Source organism: Eulemur rufifrons, chromosome 30 (genome assembly GCF_041146395.1).
Source record: "Eulemur rufifrons isolate Redbay chromosome 30, OSU_ERuf_1, whole genome shotgun sequence".
Lineage (NCBI taxonomy): Eukaryota > Metazoa > Chordata > Mammalia > Primates > Lemuridae > Eulemur > Eulemur rufifrons.
Genome location: NC_091012.1, coordinates 40935611 through 40956182, shown reverse-complemented (window position 1 = coordinate 40956182; position 20572 = coordinate 40935611). Strand labels below are relative to the sequence as shown.

Sequence of the window (20572 nt, the reverse complement as noted above, 5' to 3'; positions counted from 1 at the left end):
AAGCCCCTAAGGGATCCACAGCCCCTAGTTTGGAAACTTTGACCTTAATCTTAGTTAAATCTGGAATCTTGTTCATAGTCCAGTCTTTCTTGAACACACTGAAAGAAGGCTGAACCTTCCAGGTTATCTGAAAACTTATTGGAATCCCCCTTTTTACTCTCTGCTACTTTTCCTAAATTAGATGCATTCCCAATTGATGTCATTAATTGATGAGGATTAGGAACATAGAGAAAGTAGTAGGGGAAAAGATTTAGAATCTAATTGTAAATTATGAATAGTGGAACCTCATTAACACTTGAAAGCCTAATCTTAATAAGAAACACTCATCTTTTCTGACACATATGTGCTCAAAAAGACTTGCTTTTTTAAACTAAATTCTTTTTATTTACACACATTTTAGTTTGCAAATCAACATAAAAGATGGAGAGGGAGAAAATAAATGGCCTTGTTTCCTGTAAGGTGCCTGGTTCACTGTAGTTGCTTGATGAGGGTACAAGTTTCCTGCCTTCCCTTCCTCTTTGCCATTAGCTCCATAGCTCTTGTACTTTTTTATACCACTTATTTGCCCTTGGATGTGACCTTGAGTGTCCAAAAAGTCATCCCTCCAAATCATGGTTTACAGAGCAATATGTGACTGAAGGGACAAGCATTAAAAAAGGGATAAATCTTATTTCAATCCATTAGAAATATTTATTGAATACTTACTAGGTGCCAGGGATATAGGGCTTGGCATACAGTAGTGTTCAATAAATATTTTTCATTAACTTTGTTGAGTTAATGAACAACGTTCCTGCCATCAGGGTATTTGCACACTAATGGGGCAGACAAATAAACAGAGCATTAAAATACAGTGTGGAAGCACAGGGTGCTGTGAGGATCCAGAGGAGGAGCACCTTACCTAGTGTGAAGCACGCAGGGAAGGCTTCCTGAAAGAGAAGAAGGCGTCTAAGCTAAAACCTACAGGATAAGTAGGAGTTAGCTGGGAAAGTTGGTGAGTACAGGGTGGGAGGAATTGGGAAAGGGAAAGGTATACAAGCAAAAATTTTCATGGTATATGTAATGAACACTTTAGATATATAGGATGACTACTGTTGAGGATTTGTAAAATAAAAAGTGTTTTAATGTCAGTTTGGAGCCAAACTACAGATATCCTTGAATATCCAATTGAAGAATGTATGCTTTATCTTGGAGGCAATGAGGCATTTTTCACTTATTTTTGAGTAGGGCACTGACTGATGTGTACAAAGCAGTTTTTCAGAACGATATTCTAGGAATCTTGAGTTGAACTGGAAGGGACAATGTTAGAGGTAGAGAGGGGAATTAGGAGGCTCTTGTATTATGAGGTGATGAGAACCTAAAATAAGATGGTGAGGCTGAGAATGGGAAGAGGTAGTAGCACATGGGTGCAGGGGATATTCCAGAGAATGAGTCAACAGGACTAGGTGGCCTGACCAAGTGTAAAAGGGAAAGAAACGGGATCTGTACAACAGGTACTCATTAAGTACATGTGCTTCATCAGGTGGTTTGACTTTGCAGTGGTTCTCAAACTTCATTTTGAAGATTACCCCCAAATCATTACATAAAGAGTTCCTCACTCTTTTAGGGCTGCATAATATCCCACTACATGACCATGATTTACCAATCCCATACTAAAGAACAATTAGATTGTTTTCAATATTTTGGACAATGCAACAAATACTCTTTACCAAGTGGTTCTCATGAAGATAGAGAGTCGATTGGTGATTACCAGAGGCCAGGAAGGGGAGAGGGAAGGTTGATAAAGAGAGGTTAACTAGTGGGTATAAATATACACTTAGATAGAAGGAATAAGACCTGGTGTTCAATAGATCAGTAGGGTGACTATAGTTAATATTAATTGATTATGCATTTCAAAATAATTAGAAGAGAATATTTCCAATATTCCTAGTGCAAATATAAATATTTAATGTGATGGCTATCCCAATAACCATGATTTGATTATATGAATATATCAGTTTATCACATGTACTGCAAAAATATGTACAGCTATTATATATCAATAAAAATTAATTAATTAGTTTTTTAAAAATACTCTTTACCTATGTCATTTCAAATACACGTGAGTATATCTGTAGGATAAATTTCTAGAACTAGCATTTCCGGGTCCAAGAGTATGTAGATTTATAAAAGTGACAGAAATTATCGAATTGCCCTCCATGGAAGTTGACAGTTTATAGTCCCAGTATCAGTGTCTAAGAGTGTTAGTTTTCTCACACTCTTGCCAACAAAGTATATTATCGAACATTTTGTCCCTTGCCAATCTGATAGGTAAAAAATGGTGTCTCAGTGTGGTTTGATTTATAGTTTTCTTATTAGAGAGTGGGAATGAGTATCTTTTCATATGTTTAAGGGCCATTTATGTTTTCTTCAGCCAGAGCTGTTAAAAGGAACTATGAATAATCTATAAGGACAACTGAGATTTGGCTTTTTAAGAAAGTTCTGGCAACTCCTGGATGAGGGAGAGGGGTCATGATATTAGAAAAGTGTTAGAGAATGGAAAAGTGAGAGGTCAAGAATAAGAGGGGACACTCATAAGAAAATAGGAACATTGATTAACACATATAGTACTATAGTAGATGTGGGTACATCAGGTTAGGGGAGCTTGATAGCCACTAATTTCAGTTAATTTAAAAAACATTCATTAAGCATTTTCTGTCATTAAGACAAAGTCCCTTGTAGGGGTGGGAAACTTGTGACCTTAAGGCCACATGTGGCCTTCTAGGTCCTTAAGTGCAGCCTTTTCACTGAATCCAACTTTTACAAAACAGATCCTTTTCTTAAAAGGGGTGCAGCAGAGAAAGTTGATGCTTTTGTTGCCTCCTTTGGTGCTTAAAAAAGAACAATCTTGAAATCAGAAGGCCACAGGTTCTCCACCCCCGTGAGGGCAGGCACTGAAATATTACATCAGAAAGGTTTCTTTTGGGGGTAAGGGGAGTATGAAATAAAGTGTCCTGAAACAGATGATGAGGTGGTGTGAGTTGGACCTTGAAGGAAGAATATATAGTCACCAGGCAAAAAAAAAGGAACATTTCTACCAACCTTGTAGAAATAGAAGGATTATAAAGGAATACTATGAATAATTATCTGCCAATAAAATAAATAAGTTAGATAAAATGGACAAATTCCTATAAAGACACAAACTACCAAAACTAACTCAAGAAGAAATACACAATCTGAATAGACTAATAACAAGTAAGGGATTGATTGATTTTTTTTCTTTAAAAAAAACTACCCACAAAGCAAAGCCCAGGCCCAGATAGCTTCACTGGTGAATTCTACCAAATATTTGAAGATCAATTAATAACAATTCTTTACAAATTCTTCCCAGAAAAAGAAGAGGAAGGAATAACTCTCAACTCATTCTATGAAATTAGCATTATCTTGATACCAAAACCAAACAAAACCATCACGAGAAAAAAAATCACTTCAGACCGGTATCTCTTATGAATATAGATACAAAATCTTCTATAAAATATTAATAAACCAAATCCAGTAGAATAGCAAAAGAATTATATACCATGACCAAGTGAGATTTATCATTGCAATGCATGATTTTTTCAACATTTGAAACTCAATTAATGTAATACATTATATCAATATAACAAAAAAATTATAGAATCATCTCAGTAGACACAGAAAAAGCATTGGACAAATATTCTAATGCTGTTTCATGATTTACAAAAAACACTTCCAATAGATTTTGATTAGAAGGAGTATGCTCAACTTGATTGATAAAGGGCATCTACACAAAACCCACAGCTAACACCATACTTAGCAGTGAAAGACTGGATGCTTTTCTCCTAAGATGAGAAATCAGACAAGGATATCTGTTCTCACAATTTTCTTTCAACAATGTATCAGAACTTTTAGGCAGAGCAATTAGGCAAGAAAATGAAATACAAGGCATCCTGATTGGAAAAGAAACTACCCAAAACTATCTCTATTCATAGATGACATGACCTTGTATACAGAAAATGCTGAGGAATCCACACACATACACAAAAACTATTAGAACTAATAAACAAGTTCAGCAAATTTTCATGGTACAAAATCAATATAAAAATGTAATTGTATTTCTATACACTTGCAATGAACAATCCCAAAATGAAATTAAGAAACGATTCCATTTGTAGCTGGGCATGGTGGTGCACACTTGTAGTCTCAGCTACTCAGGAGGATTGCTTGAGTCCAGGAGTTCCAGGCTGCATCGAGCTAAGATGGCACCATTGAACTCCAGCCTGGGGGACAGAGTGAGATGAGACCCCACTTCTTAAAGAAAATTTTTTTGTGAAACAATTTCATTTATAATAGCACCAAAAAGAATAAAATACTTAGGGAGAAATTTAACAAAAGAAGTACAAATTTTACGCTATGAAAACTATAAAACATTGTTAAAAATAAAAGAAGATCTAAATTGAAAAATATTCCATGCTCATGGATTAGAAGACTTAATGACTTAATATTGTTAAGATGGCATTATTCTTTGAATTGATCTACAGATTCAAAGCAGTCCCTACCATATTCTCACCTGGCTTCCTTTTAGAAATTGACTAGTTGATTCTAAAATTCATATGGAATTGCAAGGGATCCAGAATAGCCAAAACAATCTTGAAAAAGAAGAACAAACTTGGAGGATTAACACTTCTTGATTTTAAAACTTACTAAAAAGCGGTAGTAATCAATATAGTGTGGTACTATCATAAGGATATATAGATCAATGGAGCAGAATTGAGAGTCCAGAAATAAACCCATACACATGTGGTCAACTGATTGTTGACAAGGGTGCCAAGACCATTCCATGGGGAAAAATAGTCTTTTTGTCACATGCAAAAGAATTAAATTGGGCTGGGTACAGTGGCTCACACCTGTAATCCTAGCACTCAGGGAGGCCAAGGTGGGAGGATTGCTTGAGCTCAAGAGTTTGAGACCAGCCTCAGCAAGAGACCCCATCTCTACTACAAATAGAAAGAAATTATCCAGGCAACTAAAATAGAAAAAAAAAATTAGCTGGGCATGGTGGTGCATGTCTGTAGTCCCAGCTACTCTGGAGGCTGAGGCAGGAGGATCGCTTGAGCCCAGGAGTTTGAGGTTGCTGTGATCTAGGCTGATGACATGGCACTCTTGCCTGGGCAACAGAGCAAGACTCTGTCTCAAAGAAAATAAAAATAAAAAATAATTAAATTGGACCCTTACACCATATACAAAAATTAACTCAAAATAAATCAAAGACCTAAATGTAAGAGCTAAACTTATAAAACTCTTAGGAGAAAATATAAGGTAAATCTTTAATGACCTCAAATTTGGCAAAGCATTCTTAGACATGACACCAAAAACACAAGCAATCAAAGAATAAATAGATGAGTTGAACTTCATCAAACTTAAAAACTTTTGTGTTTCAAAAGACACTATCAACCTAAAGACAACCTACAGAATGAAAGATCGTATTTGAAAGTTATATAATATATGTTTGATAAGGGACTTATAGCTACAACATGTAAAGAACTCTTACAACTCAATAATAAAAAGACAAATAACCCAATTTGAAAATGGGCAAAGGATCTAAATAGACATTTCTCCAAGAAAATACAGAAATGGCCAAAAAGCACATGAAAAGATGTTCAGTATCATTAGTCATCAGGGAGATGCAAATCAAACCTACAATGCAATATCATGTCACCACCCACTAGCATGACTAGAATCAGAAAGTCAGATAATGACAAATGTTGAAGAGGATGAGGGGAAATCGCAACCCTCATACACTGCTGGTGGTAATGTGAAATGGTGCGACCACTCTGGAAAATGATCTGGCAGTTTTTCAAATGGTTAAACCTAGAGTTGTCATATGACCCAGCTAGCTATTCTGAAGAGAAAATGAAATATGTCCACATAAAAATTTGTACACAAATGTTTGTAGGAGCATTATTCATAATACTCAAAAGGTGGAAAGAATCCTAATGTCCATCAACTGATGAATGGATAAACAAAAGGTGGCATATCCATACAGTGGAATATTATTTGGCCATGAAAAGGAACTAAGTACTGATACATGCTACAATGTGGATGAACCTTCAAAACATCATGCTAAGTGAAAGAAGCCAGTCACAAAAGACCACATATTATATGATTCCATTTACATGAAATGTCCAGAAGAGGTAAATTCATAGAGACAGACAGTAAATAGATTAGCGGTTACTTGAGGCTGGGGAAAACAGGAAGACAGGGGGACAATGGCTCAAGTATACAAAGTTTCTTTTTCAGGTGATGAAAATGTTCTAAAATTGTGATGATGGTTGTACAACTCTGAATATAGTAGTACTATTGAATTATACACTTTGAATGGATGAATTATGTGGCATGTGAATTATATTACAGTAAAGCTTTTTTTTTTTAAAAAAAAAAAAAAAAAGAATGCTGGCAAGAAATCTATGGGGGAAAAAATGAAGAGAGTGGAAATCCTGGGCAGAGGTAATACCATAAACAGAGCCACATGGGAAAGAAAGAATGTATTTGCAGAATAGTACTAACAGTTTAATAAATTCATCACTATTTTGCACCTACTATGTTTTCAAGCACTTTTCTAGACACTGGGATATGCAGTGAACAAAACTTACAAAAACCCCTGTCCTCATGGAGTTTCCATTTTGACAGGGGAAATATATTAAAATCCCTAGTTAAAGCATATAGTGCATTAGAAAAGGATAAGTGCCATGGAGAAAAAAATAAAACAAATAAGAAGGCTTGAGGGCATTGTATTGGGAGGGGGTATGACGTTATACAGAATGGCCTCGCTGAGGAAGTAGATTTTGAGTAAAACACCTGAAGAAAGAAAGGGAACTATGTGAATCTAGGGGAAGAACTTTCTAGACAGATGGCACAGCAAGTACAAAGGCTTGTGTCACAGAGTATGTATAATCTTGGAAGAGCCAGATCACATAGGGCCTTAGAAATAAATGTAAAAGCTTTGACTTGACTTGAATGAGATAGTACTGGAGGGTAATCAGCACAGGTTCACTTTGGCTACCATGCTGAAATAGACTAAGTGGGGATAAGTTCACAAACAACAAGAGCAGTTAGAAGAATACAGTACTCACTCAGGAAAGTAAAAGTGAAGGTTCAGACCAGATTCATAGCAGTGAGGGTGATAAGAAGTGGTCACATTTTGGACATATTATGAAGGTAAGACCTTCAGTATCTCCAGATGGATTGGATTTCATGGCATGAGAGAAAGAGATGACCTTAGGACAACCGCAAGGGAGTGGCCTTAGCAACTGGAAGCTGGAGTTGCCATTTACTGAGATTTTTAAGACTGCAGGAGGGCCATGGGTTTATTTTTGAGGCAAGGTGGTTATCAAGGTTCAGTGTTGGACGTGTTAAATCTGAGATGTTGGCATACACACAAGTGGAACTATAGAGTAAGTATGAATCTAGAGCTGAGGAGAGCAGTCTGGAGATGTAAATTTGGGAGTCTGCAGTATGTAAGATGGTATTTAAAGCCATGAGACTGAGTGCAAATTTACTGAAACCATGATGAGTTTAGTTATACTATAACATAAAGGGTGTGAAAGTGAGACATGTGCTTGGAAGTCAGGCAAGGATAAGATTATAGAAGACTTTATATTCCATGCATATGAGCTTGGACTTTATCCTGATAGAGAGTTGTTGAAGTCAGCAGAAATACGTAGGCAGACTTGCTTCAAACAGACTTGCTTCATGACACTGGTAGAAGTGTGAAGGAAGGATTGGAGACATACAAACTATTTAGGAGGCTATTACAAAGTTTAGGAAAGAGTTGTCACACAAGTGTTTCTCTAGTCTCTGTACACACCAGAGCAGACACAGGACAGATGTCAGAAATACTAAGGAGGTAGAATTGGCAGGACTTAATAATTGTTTGGTTATGGGAAGTGAGGGCTAAGGAAGAGCTGAGGATAATACCCTAAGTTCCATTTTCAGTAACTGGTGGATGGTGGTCCCATTTACTGTGACAGGAAACACAAGAAGGGGAAAAGCTCTGGAGATTAAAAGAAAAAAAGAAAACAATGATATGCTAAATATTGAACATAGTAAGTTTGAGAGGCCCTTAGGATCAGCCAACTCCCTTGGGTCTCAAAGTGATCCTCTAAGTTAATTTTGTTAATCTCATCTGTGTGGGAAGAGCATTGACTGAATTAATCAGTACAAACACCGTGGCTTGCACATTGTTTCTCTGCGTAAAGTAATTTATTATTTAGACTTTTAGGCCGGGCGCGGTGGCTCACGCCTGTAATCCTAGCACTCTGGGAGGCCGAGGCGGGTGGATCTCTCAAGGTCAGGAGTTCGAGACCAGCCTGAGCAAGAGTGAGACCCCGTCTCTACTAAAAATAGAAAGAAATTATATGGACAACTAAAATATATATATAGAAAAAATTAGCCGGGCATGGTGGCGCGTGCCTGTAGTCCCAGCTACTCGGGAGGCTGAGGCAGTAGGATCGCTTGAGCCCAGGAGTTTGAGGTTGCTGTGAGCTAGGCTGATGCCATGGCACTCACTCTAGCCCGGGCAATAAAGTGAGACTCTGTCTCAAAAAAAAAAATATATATATATATATATATAGACTTTTAGGAGCTGGTTCACAGGAGTGTACCTCACCACTCCACCTTCCCCTCCAAACTTCTGGTCCCTCAGCTTTCTGCTAACATGAAATTGAGTCCCAGACCATTCAGACCTAAATATCAAACTTAGTCTTACAATTAATTCCATGAGCCAGGGTGATCTCCCTAAGTTGCCTACTTTGAACAGCAACAACCCAGCCTCTCTCTCACTGACATTGTCACAGCAACAAGGAAGTGTGTTGTATTGTGTCTTCTTTTTAAAATCCAGGACATGTATTTTATTTTTATTGTTATAAAAACTTTGAAAAACATAGAAAAGTATAGTAGAAAGAAAAAAAAAGTGTTTTTAATTTAATCTTTTGCTGACACCTAGTGCCAGAACTTTGCCTATTCGGCTACCTGTTCCAAATAAGAAAAAAAGTTAATATGATTTTAAAGTAGCCATGAATTTGAAAAAGAAAATAATGATGATCTGTTTTGTCAAATAATATCTATCTTATCTTTACATTAATTTTTTCACATCATTTTGCACATTTAAATATCAGTCTTTTAGAGGTATCAGACACTGAGAAGGCCTTTTAAAACATTTAAGAATTCAATGTTGAGGCAATTTCTATTCTCATTTTTGGTTACCTGCTGAGGAAATTCCTGGGAGCACACGGAGGCCCAATTAGATCAGAATTTCACTCTGTATAAGTTTTGAAGCACTTAGGATAAACTCTCCTTGGAAGTTGTATCAGATGGAGCTGGAATCCACAATGTTTTCAAAACCATACTTTTCAACTATTGAAGAACCTCAATTTCACATTAAGAGTTTATATAAAACAGCAAAAGTCTAGCCTTGCATGTAATTATTATAAGTGATCACTTATAAAAAAGAACAACTTCTTTGGCATGAAATAATTTTGAGGAGAAGCAGGCATAATTTGTATATACATCATTAAAAACAAGGTTTAAATTATTTGTGGTAACTAACTACTGGAGGCAGTAGACGCACTCAAGAGAATGACATCTGCATCTGGAGGTGCTATAGCTACAGATGCAAAGGAAGAAATAAAAAATATAAGGTTTGTAAAAATGAATGCAGCAGTTCTCCACTTAAATCTGCATCTACTGGCTATGTGAACTTAGCTGTGCGAGCCTCAGTTTCCTCATCTCTAAGCTAGAGATGATACTAATAATGCTTGCCTTTTGAGGTGGCTGTGAGAATTGAATTGTTCCAAAAATGTCTGACACCTGGCAAATGCCCAATAAACAATAACTGCTATTTGTAATGGCGGTATTTAAAATAATTAAGCTTACCCCCTTCCTCCTCCCATGGAGTCGAATGTGGTCCCAGAGGCAAGTGGAAGCTCCCTGTTGTGAAGCTCCAGAACAGCACTTTGGGAGGCAACTGTGGCCCCCTCAGCTTCAGCACCAGATGTCACAGATCCAAGGTCAAGTGGCCCCTGGAAGGTTATAGAGGCGTGTTTCCAGAGGGGATATGAAATCAGTATGAGCAATCACCCTTGCTCAAGGTCAGAGAAACAGGAGAATAAAGTCCTAATTCCTTAACCTTGTCTCACTATCCATTCACTTTCCTTTGCTTCAAAGAAACAAAACTGCTTGCTGTGGAACAAGGTGGTTAATATAGTATAGGCCTTGGGGTCAGGCTAACTTGAATTCAAATCCAAACTCTGTCACTGACCAGCTGTTCGACTTCATACAAGTTAACTTCTCTGAGCCTTAATTCCTTCATCTGTAAAACTGGGAAGAATAGTACCTAACTCTTCAGGTTATTGCCTGGATTAAATAAAATGATATGTGTAAATCACTTGGCACAATGACTGGCAAATAATCTGTAATCAATAAATCATTATCATTATACCATTAAATCATCCAACTTGCTACCACATCAAATATGGCCTCGATATTTGGTCTTTGCACTAGCCTGGCAGTTTCAAGTGAATTGTAGTAATCTGAGAAGCATGTCTTCTATGTCTTTAGCTTTCTAAGGTTCAAACCTGATTATAATCATTTGTTAAACACCTACCATATGCCAGCTATTTAGGTACTTTTCCCTACTTAATCTTCACAGCACCTGAATAAGGTAGATGCTATTTTTCCCTTTACACCTGAGGAAAGGGAGGCTCAGAGAAGGTAACTTGACCCAGGTCACACAAGCAGCACAGCCAATAGTGGAAGTTGGCCTGGATGACCTAGCCCCTGCTTTTGCTCAGAGCAATGTACTGTCAGACCTTTGTAAAAACCCCTTTCATGGCTTTCTACAGCCTTCAGGGGAAAGGTGAAACCCCCTAGCTTACTACCGCAGGTTTTCCCTTCCTGTCTCTATCCCCTACCCACCCCTCTGGCCTCCTTGCCCACTCCACAGTTACCTTCTCCAGGAAGCCTTCCCTGATGCCTTTCCTGAGTCTCCCATAGCACCCTGATATCTGTATCATAGGACTTGCCACACGTACTGTGTTGATTTTATTGTCTGTATTCCTTAAAAGTGCTAGCAAAGTGCTTGGCACAGAATAGGAATTCAATAAAGGTGTGATAAATGAATGAATAGATAAATTAATAAACATTGAGCAGGGAAGGCCCAAATAAAGTCCTACTGCTTTATAGAACAGTGGCACTTAAAAGCATAGTTCCTGGGCCAGCAGCAACAAGCATGATCTGGGAACTTAGAAATGCAAATTACTGGCTCTAACCCAGACCTACTGAATCAGAAACTCTGAGGGTGGGGCCTGGCCATTGGTTTTAACATCACCTCCAGGTAATTCTGATGCACGTAAATTAGGGGTATAGTATTAATACTAATTTCTTACATTTATTTGATTATTTAATAGATTCCAGAATACTTTCATAACCACTATCTTTGTAATTAAAGATGAAGTGAAAAGTGGAAAATGACTAAGGAGCTCAGATCTGTTTTAGATACACCTGTATTTAGTACCCCCCTGAGTTCTGAGAAACTTTCTTAGCAGTCACACCTGGAAAATAAGGTTTGTTTCTTTATAGGAGTATTTGCCTGGCCAGGCTGGGGTGGTGGCCTCTATGATAAGCAACACCTCCCATGAAATCCCATTGGTTGGATGAAGGATTCCAGGTAAGCAGGGTTGAATGTATTTAAATACTAATTTGAATTTGTAGGAAAGTTAAAGCTACAGGGGAAAAAAGGCTTACTCAAGTAGGTGATGAGGGTTACATGAGTATTTTTAATGTTTTAGGCAGATATGATGTTTCCTAAGTGAAAGAAGCCACTTGCAAAATTATATGATTCCATTCTTAGTTTTAAAAAATATTCTTTAACTCTCACAAAAAAAAAAAATGTGAAAGACACCAAAATGTTAACAGTGACTTTCTCTAGGTAGTGAGATTACACCTTTATTTTATTATTTTATTTTTCTGCAAAGAGCATTATTTTTCTATAGTGAGAAAAAGATAATAAAGGTATAAAGTTGGTTCTCTGCACCTGGGGAACCTGACATACAGAACCAATGGCTGGTGTAGCTGGAGACAGGATTTAAAAGGGAAGATTGGAATCTTAAAGGCTAGAAGGAGCTGGAAAGAACCCAGGACAATCTAACTGATATTAATGAGGGCTTCTAAAGCATTAAAATAAGAAGAGGAGATGCTCTTCAGAATATCTCTGTAGGCAGAGTGGGAACACTACTGACTCAAACTTTCTGGTAACTCAACGGCAACTTCTAGCAAAAGAGAAGGGAAGGGCCTGAAGCATGGACAGAAAGGGGTTTAGCTTTTTCCCACGATCTAGAAGGCCAGAGGGCTCACTTAGAGAATGGAGGTGAAAGTAAATTATCCAGGACAATTAATGGCTCCAAGGGTTTCAACTGAAAGAGATACCAAACAACTTGAAGTGAAGAAGAAAGGAATAAGAGAAGTCAGCAAGTGGTGCCTGGAGCAAACTGCCTAGCACTTTAAAGTTGTGACAAGCTAATCTTGTAAAATGAGATTATGTCCTTGTAATTTACATATTCTGCATATAGTTTACACCTTAAGATTTCTTCACACTCTGGTGAAAATTGCTTGTGTTCTTTAAAATGATACTGAGCAATAGTTGCTTTGAAGAGGAGGCTGACACAGAATTAAAGCAAAAGTTCTGAATCTCAAAGGGCATGACTTCTGGAAAAGTCTTCCACTTCCTCGCTCCCCACCTTTTGGAGCCTTGGGAGTTGGAAATTATTATTTGAGCAGTTTACATTTATGGATCAGTTAGTGTTTGGGAGGTTAAATGCTTTGAATAGTTTCTCATTTATTCTTCTGTGAGTTAGATACTGCTATTAATATTATTCCCAACTTTACAAATGAAGGAATGGCAGTGTAGCTGGCAAAGGGCAGTGTTAGAACTGTCTGACTCTGAAGCCCAAATTCCTTCTAAAACACTACCCTGCATTAGTTAGTCCTGAAAATACCCTAAAGCAAGTAACAATTGCTATAAAATGCTAAAATTAGTAATACCCAGGGAGAGGTTATAAAGTAAGTGATATGGTCATACTGCATTGGTGGGAATGTGAATTGATGTGACCTTTCTGAAGGACAACTTGGCAATATTTACCAGAAGAATTTTAAGGGCAAGTGCCCTTTGTTTCAATTATTGAACTACTAGAAATTCACCCTAAAGATTAACTGGCAATGATATATGTGCAAGACATTCAGTGCAAAGAACTAGAAGCAACCAGTGTCCTTCAAAGGGGAGCTGGTTAACTAAACTATGGTACAGCCATGAAAAAGAAATAAAGGAGATCTGTATGTTCAGAAATGGAAAAATCATCAAGATATAGTAAATTTAAAAAAGTAGGTACAGAATAGTATGTATAGTGTGATTACTTTTGTAGTACAGTAATTAAAAATATATATTGAAAGTGGATTGATAAATACATTGGCATAGAAATAATGTTTTTTCCCTGAAAGGAAATATAATAAGCTTTCAATAACAGAGAACTTTGGAAAGAGTAATAAAGCCATTATTTTTTGTGCCATTTGGAAATATTTAAGCTTTTAAAATTTTGTTTTCCTCCCTGTGTTTTTCATTTAAAAATCCTAACACTTCATTAAATCTTTTAAATAAAATTCAAATAGCTAGCATTTATTGAGGCTTCCTAATGTGCAAAGGACTGCGCTAAGCACTCTACCTGTATTACCCCATTACATCCTCACTTTAAATTCTTCTCTCCTTTTTACAAGTGAGGAAGTAGAGGCTCAGACTGGTTAAATCATTTGCTTGAGTTCACACAGTTGGAAGGTGGGGGAGGGAGGTGCAATTTCAAAGTCCCTCTGCCTCATTTCAGAGCCCTAGGTCTCCACTGCCAGGCCACACTCTTCTAAATGATCTTTATACTCTCATCCTCCTCATAAAAGTACACTGGCAAACAACTGGAGTCTAATGAGATAATGTATGTGAAAATACTTTTCTAAGTATAGAGATGTTTGGGGAGGGTGGCAGGGACTGGGAGTTTGTTTAAATTAAGCAGATCTGTCCACTGACTCCTAGACAGTTGGGATATTGTTCTTTGATGAAGTGGTGATTAACAACTTTTTCTTTTGTTCCTCCTTTAAAAATGTTATAAAGTTATATTTACTCCCTCTCCCCCCAATGATACCCGATCATTGTTTAAAAACTAAAATGATATGGAGAAATGGAAGTCCTTTCATAATACTCCTTATCCATAATTAATGACTTTCAGATTTGAATGGATGTATAACTATTGCACACACTCACATATTTTATATAAATGGGAGCAACTTTATGTTTGTTCAGTATCTTGCTTTTTCAGCTTTACAATATATCTTGGCCATCTTTTTGTATCAGCACTTACAAATCTACTTTTCTCTAATAGCTGCATAGTATCCCGTCATGTGAATACATATACATATAATTTTTTAAAATCACGTATTGATGAACATTTAAGTTACTTCCAATTGTTTGCTTTCCTAATCAATGCTGTAATGAGTACCCTTCCTAAGAAAGTATAAAAGGATCTTCAGACTGTGTGACATTTGTCCACCCTATAGTTGATGAGAGTGACCCAATAGGACTCTGTACTCAGGGAGGAGTATGTTTCACTGTGTAGACAAACAAAGAACACTCTCCAAAACACATTCAGATATAGTAAAGTTGCCAACAGGTGGGACGACCTCAAAAAGAACTCCCTGTTTTGACAGTTTAGTAATAGAGCAGAGACTTGCTACGATTGCTCAACACTGGCTGGATCAGAAGAGGAATTTCCAGACTCAGTTACAAGCACGGCTGGTGGAGGGTTGTGGATTCCACCAGACAGTCTGGAGACAGCTAGACAGGGAGATGAGCAGCAGAGCTCCAAATCAGGCAACAGCACGTGTGGAAGGAGCAGTGACCTATGGGGAGACTTATAACTCATAGACCAAACCTCTTCCAGCAGAGGGCAGTGCCTCAGATATCAGGCAGGACCCAGGCCAGCTGGAGCCAGAACTGGGGACTTCGCTGGAGAGATTGCACCAGCCTGAGGCCGACGAGAAATTGAACTAAACTGTCTTTCGAATACTGTAAGTGACATTGGGGAATACTCAGGGAGGGAGAGTGAGACCTCACACTACTGTAATTCGCTTGTGTTCTAATGCCTAACAATCTGGGTTGGGTAATACATCCTTTTTTAATAGAGTTTGGCCATTTAGGGCTTGTAAGTAAAAGAATTTGGAGTCATTTTAACTAAGCTGGCCACCAAGTCTCTCAGGTTTCCCGGTGCATGCATGAATCAAAAAGGGAGTGACATGCCTAAAATTTAGCCTCGCCTGCTGGTCCTGGGGCCCTGTGGATCTAACACAAAGTTTACAAATAGAAAGTTAGCAAAGGGAAAGATATGTCAGAAGTAACAATTTTATCTAAAAATAGAAACTTAGTGTCTAACGCTAGAGTTGTTATTTACTTTTGATCTCAGTGAGTATGATGGATGGCCTTTGCAACAAAACTTTAGCATGGGAGAGCCTACTGTGTAGTGGTTGGAATCAAACAGACAAAGCTGAGTAGAGTACCATACAGTCCATTTCTAATGCTGTTTTTCTTGAGCCTTGTGATAAAAAAAAAAAAAAAAAAAAAAAAAAAAAACACAACAACCAAACAAGAGTGACTTTGGTAATTGCTGGTGGAGTCAAAGCAGATTTGCCAGATGATAAAAGCACTGTGTGTTTGTCAGGCACGGCTAAGTAAAACACACCACATACTAAATGAGAGCAATAGCGAAGTCTAAGGGTAGTTAGCATGCATTTCTCAGAAAAATAGCAAGTGGAAGAAATACCAGCAAAGAGGATAAACTTTCTGGGCTGTTTGGTTTTAACTGCAACTTGCTAGTCCAGGGATGTTTGGCGTCTTCCCGATCGCCAGGTTATTAGCTGGCAGTCCTGCACCGGGCAAGGAGCGGCTCAAATCCTCAGGCCCGGCTGCGGGAAGCTGAGAGGCAGAGGGGCTTCTATGGGTTTGGGGTGGGACGGTCAGCAGCAGCTGCGAGTGGGAAAGGACGGACGCTGGAGGTTCTCAGGGAGGCCCTTTCCCAAGGCCGGAGTCCCGACCCGAAACTGTCCCAGGCCGGCTCGCTAGCTTGGCAGGGCGCGGCCCCAAACACCACCCAACTCGCCCCGAAGAGGTGGGACTTTCCCCACCGGAAGTGATCCCGTCCAGTCTCGGGGAACTGGGGCACCTCAGCCAGTGTGTCAGGGAAACCCTTCCGGGTGTGTGTTGGGGGGGTGGGGGGTGGGTGAGAAAAAAAAAGAGGTGGGTTAGCCTGGAGTCCCTGCGGCCGCCGCCGCCGCCGCAGCCGCCGGACGGCCCCCGCCCCTTCCCCCCGCTGCGAGCAGCCGCGCTGGGGCCGCGGTGAGACAGAGGAGCCAGTGGGTGGCCATGGCCTTGGCGTGACAGAGCCTCCCGGGCGGCCGGGTGGGTGCGGACGGCAGGGTAAGCGGCGGTGCCGGCTGGGCGGCGGCAGCCTAATCCGGGGGGGAGCTGGGGGAGGCGGCAGCCAGAGCCGCTGGTTTGGGGCGGGGGTCAGGAGGGTAACGTGCGCCCCTCTCCCTTCTCACAGGCTGGACGACCCCCGCGGAAGCCGGGGCCCAGAGACCCGTCCGGCAGCAGTGACTGGGAGCAGAGCCCGCAGGCCCGGGCCAGCTCGGCAGCGCGAGCAGGAAGCGGGGTCCCTGGGCCCCTTTGTGTGAAGGGCGGGGGAGGGGTGCCGGGCAGCCCCTGGCTGCGGGCTCCTCTGACGCCCGCCTCGCTGCGGGGGCCCCTTGCCGCGTCCCTAACCCCTTCCCTCTTAGGGCACGCTACTCTTCCCCACCCTCGCTGGGTTTCTCCCAGGCTCGCCCTCCTCCCCACGCCCCCTGCCTGGGCTTCAGTTCCTATAGGAAGGGTATTACCATCCCATCCCCACCCACCCTGACACTACGCTCTTTCCCCTCCCCCTCCTTTAACTTCCTCTTCTTCCCCGGTTGGGCCCTCTGCTTCTCTGCACTCTCCTCCCCAGTTCGCAGATTTCCGCCCACCTTCCGCCTAGTCTAGCCTTGCCGCAGCTAGCGGGGTGTTATTTCCCCCCCCTCTGGTAGGAGTTGGTGAAGGTGAGACTCATGAGGGAATACAAGGTAGTGGTATTAGGGAGCGGAGGGGTTGGCAAATCTGCCCTTACTGTGCAGTTTGTCACTGGGACTTTCATTGAGAAATATGACCCCACCATTGAAGATTTCTACCGCAAAGAGATCGAAGTGGACTCTTCCCCCTCCGTGCTGGAAATTCTGGACACCGCAGGAACTGAGCAGTTTGCCTCCATGAGAGATCTCTACATCAAAAACGGCCAAGGTTTCATCCTGGTTTATAGTCTGGTTAATCAACAGTCTTTTCAGGTAACCAAACCGAGTCTTGTAATTTGTTAGAAGGGGGTGTGGTAATCCTACATCGACTTCTGGTTTGCTTGAACCGTGCGTTAATGACTATGTTTTGCTTTTGAAAGTTAGACATGGCGCATTCTTGAGGTTGCTCCTGGCATGGAAAAGTATCGGGTTGTTTCTATAGAGAGTACTAAAGTAACAAACGTCAACAAATATTTTAAAGCTATTTTTAAGCCAAAGAAAAGAGAAAAAGAAATGTCTATGTATATTTAGCCTGGAATATAACCTTCTGAAGTTGCTTGCTCAATTCAACAAGTATCGATTAACGTACTCAACAAAACATTTAGCAGATAATCTCGGGTAAATAGAGCACTTTAAAAGGAAAATTATTTGGAGCCCATTATCTGTTGCACAGATAAGTCCTCTGTGTCTCGTCCTCCTCTGTCCCTCCCTCTGCTCTCTCGCAAGTTTCTCAACTAGATTCATAAATCTTAGTGTTGCAAGATGAAGAACTCAAGACCTGCCTTCTAGGCATTTTACTGACTTACTCGGGGCATGTAGCATAAAGGGAAGTTACTAATTTAAAAGACTTGTACCTAGAATTAATAACCAACAAAAATCAAGAATGATTCTCCTTCTCTGCAGTCGATCCAAATTGTTTCTGGTAACATTGCCTATATTTATAGAAAATATGTGGGTCTGGGAACACTGAACAAGTGCAGATTTCTTACCCCGGCTGGGTGGTCAAACTGGATGTAGTCCAATTTCTTAGGAAAATCTGACCTGCCCTTCACTGGGAGACAGACTGAAAGTGTAACGTTATTTTAAGAGATGCAATAAATGTTGCTATTTATTCCTTGAAAATAAATAACCTCATATTGACCCATTATATTGACCTTCATTGATTTAGGAAATGGATATTTTTTCTGCATTTAAAGGTATGCACTTACTGTTGCTTACTTAAGAGACCTTAAGTGCTTTAGCCAATACAATGTGCTAATTCCACTTTCTTTAGTATTTTAAATTAAAGTACTATAGTGAACTTTTCCAGTAACCTGATATAGCAACTTCAAGAATTTTTTTTTTTTTGATAACAAGTTCCAGGTAAATGAATCAAAGTTATTGTGACCAAACTAAAATTCATTTTATGTAAGCTTATAATTCTAAAGCAATAGTATCATAAAAGCATTTTCCCCAGAAAGTACCAATGTACTAAACGTGCTGTTTGACAGGGTTATTCTTCCTAAAGGATCCTTGGGAGATTGTTATTCTATCAGCTTACTCTGGAGGCTGATGGCTTTTGCAGGGTGTTTCATAAGATTTCCATTATATCCACTTATGTTAGAGACAGAAATTGGAAGTGAAAATCTGTGCCATTATTTCAATGAAGACTTAGACTCTTTTGAGCCCAAATGCTTTAAGTTTGGATTCTCAGCTGAACTTGTGTTTCCCTGTAGACAAGGGGAAAAGAAGCTAGGAGACTGAGTTGATACATGATCAAACTAAATTGTTGCAAATATATAACTGTGTATTTTTACAAATTTTCACAGCCCCTTGTTTTTCCTTTGACCTGTGTGTGAATATTCTGTTTATTATAACTATTCAAATTAAACACATGTTTTATATTTAAGGCAAACCTTATAAGTTGTGAAAAATCAAAAATTGTGATTTTTTTTTAAGAATTAAATCTATGATACTGTCTTAAATCAATACTCTTTCCCCTCCCAAAATTGATGCTACTGGAGAATTGCTAAGGCTCTTTCTTATCTTTTGTAATTAATTGTAACTACTTGTAAAACATAATACACATGCGGAAAAAAAACAAGTAGTGAAAACAAATGTGGGTAAAGAAAAATATGACTTCTTTCCACCCAGAATCCCCCTGCATTGTCCTTCCCTGATAGTTGCTCACTATTACAATAATTTCTAGTGTATTTAAGTGTATTTTAAGGTGTTTGATTTTACTGGAATAAAGGCACACCATTCAATTTAAAATGAAATACTTAAGTGTATTAATCTGTTTTTATCTGTGGTATTCTAGGTGTTACAAAGTGGTTTTTGTTCCCACCTAAAACACTTTCTCTCCAGCCCTCTTGCTACATGGCTAGGAATGCATAGATGCTGCAATCCTGTGCTAGGATAACAGGTGTTACAAGAAGTGATGACAAGCAGGCAGGTTTAGGGAGATGGCCAAACATCCTTATGTACGAATGGATTAATCATATTTGGGAACTTGCTTTTTTAATCAGTGTAGACTGGGGGTGGGGAGAAGTGATTATATGAGTCTTAAGGTTGGTGTGCAACCTATGTTTTTTTTATATTCTTGACATAAACCCAGCAGGTAGGACCTGTGGAAATTATCTAGCTCCTACTTCAGTGGACAAACTGACAACATTTCCTCTGTTTGGATGTGTGATTTTATTTTAAATTCAGCTTTGTATACTCACCGAGGGCTGACTTTTTGTAATATTGTAATACTTATGTTGTGGTTCTGCAAACAGCATAATTTTTTTTCTTTCTCTTTGTGATTGTTTGAATAGGATATCAAGCCAATGAGAGATCAGATTGTCAGAGTGAAGAGATATGAAAAAGTCCCACTAATCCTAGTAGGAAATAAAGTGGATCTGGAACCAGAAAGAGAGGTTATGTCTTCAGAAGGCAGAGCTCTGGCTCAAGAATGGGGCTGTCCTTTCATGGAAACGTCGGCAAAAAGTAAATCAATGGTGGATGAACTTTTTGCTGAGATCGTCAGGCAAATGAACTATTCATCCCTGCCCGAGAAGCAAGATCAGTGTTGTACAACTTGCGTTGTCCAGTAAAAAAGATAACCTCAATCATGGCCATACCGAGCAGGTTAGTTGTTGATGGAACTATATAAGCCAGGTGCTGTTTTATTTTGGATCAAATATAACAAAAAGCTGGTTAATATTGATACACATGGCAATACTTTAAATTTCTTTTTTTATTTTTAAAATAACATTTTTCTTAGCACAGAATAGTCAACATTTAGTGAAGAAAATTTTTTAAAATGCAGATAATCAAAACGAAGGTAAGAAATTGCCTGTATTCCCATCACCAAAATTTTTTA

The 20572-nt window shown here is 39.2% G+C and overlaps 1 protein-coding gene across 7 annotated transcripts; it reads left to right on the top strand.

The window, feature by feature from the left end:
- The first annotated feature begins 867 nt into the window (after positions 1-867).
- On the top strand, positions 868-20337 carry RAP2C (RAP2C, member of RAS oncogene family). Of its 7 annotated transcripts, XM_069464531.1 has the most exons (7): positions 868-991; positions 11635-11722; positions 15033-15159; positions 16141-16253; positions 16465-16561; positions 16689-17499; positions 20025-20337. In XM_069464531.1, exons 6-7 carry the CDS (start codon positions 17227-17229, stop codon positions 20301-20303), a joined length of 552 nt encoding a protein of 183 aa, XP_069320632.1. In that variant the 5' UTR covers positions 868-991; positions 11635-11722; positions 15033-15159; positions 16141-16253; positions 16465-16561; positions 16689-17226; the 3' UTR covers positions 20304-20337. The 7 variants fall into 7 exon arrangements, with proteins under 7 accessions (XP_069320632.1, XP_069320631.1, XP_069320628.1 ...); XM_069464530.1 differs by lacking the exons at positions 16141-16253; positions 16465-16561 and having other exon boundaries at positions 15036-15159; XM_069464527.1 differs by lacking the exons at positions 16141-16253; positions 16465-16561.
- Positions 20338-20572: the final 235 nt, after the last annotated feature.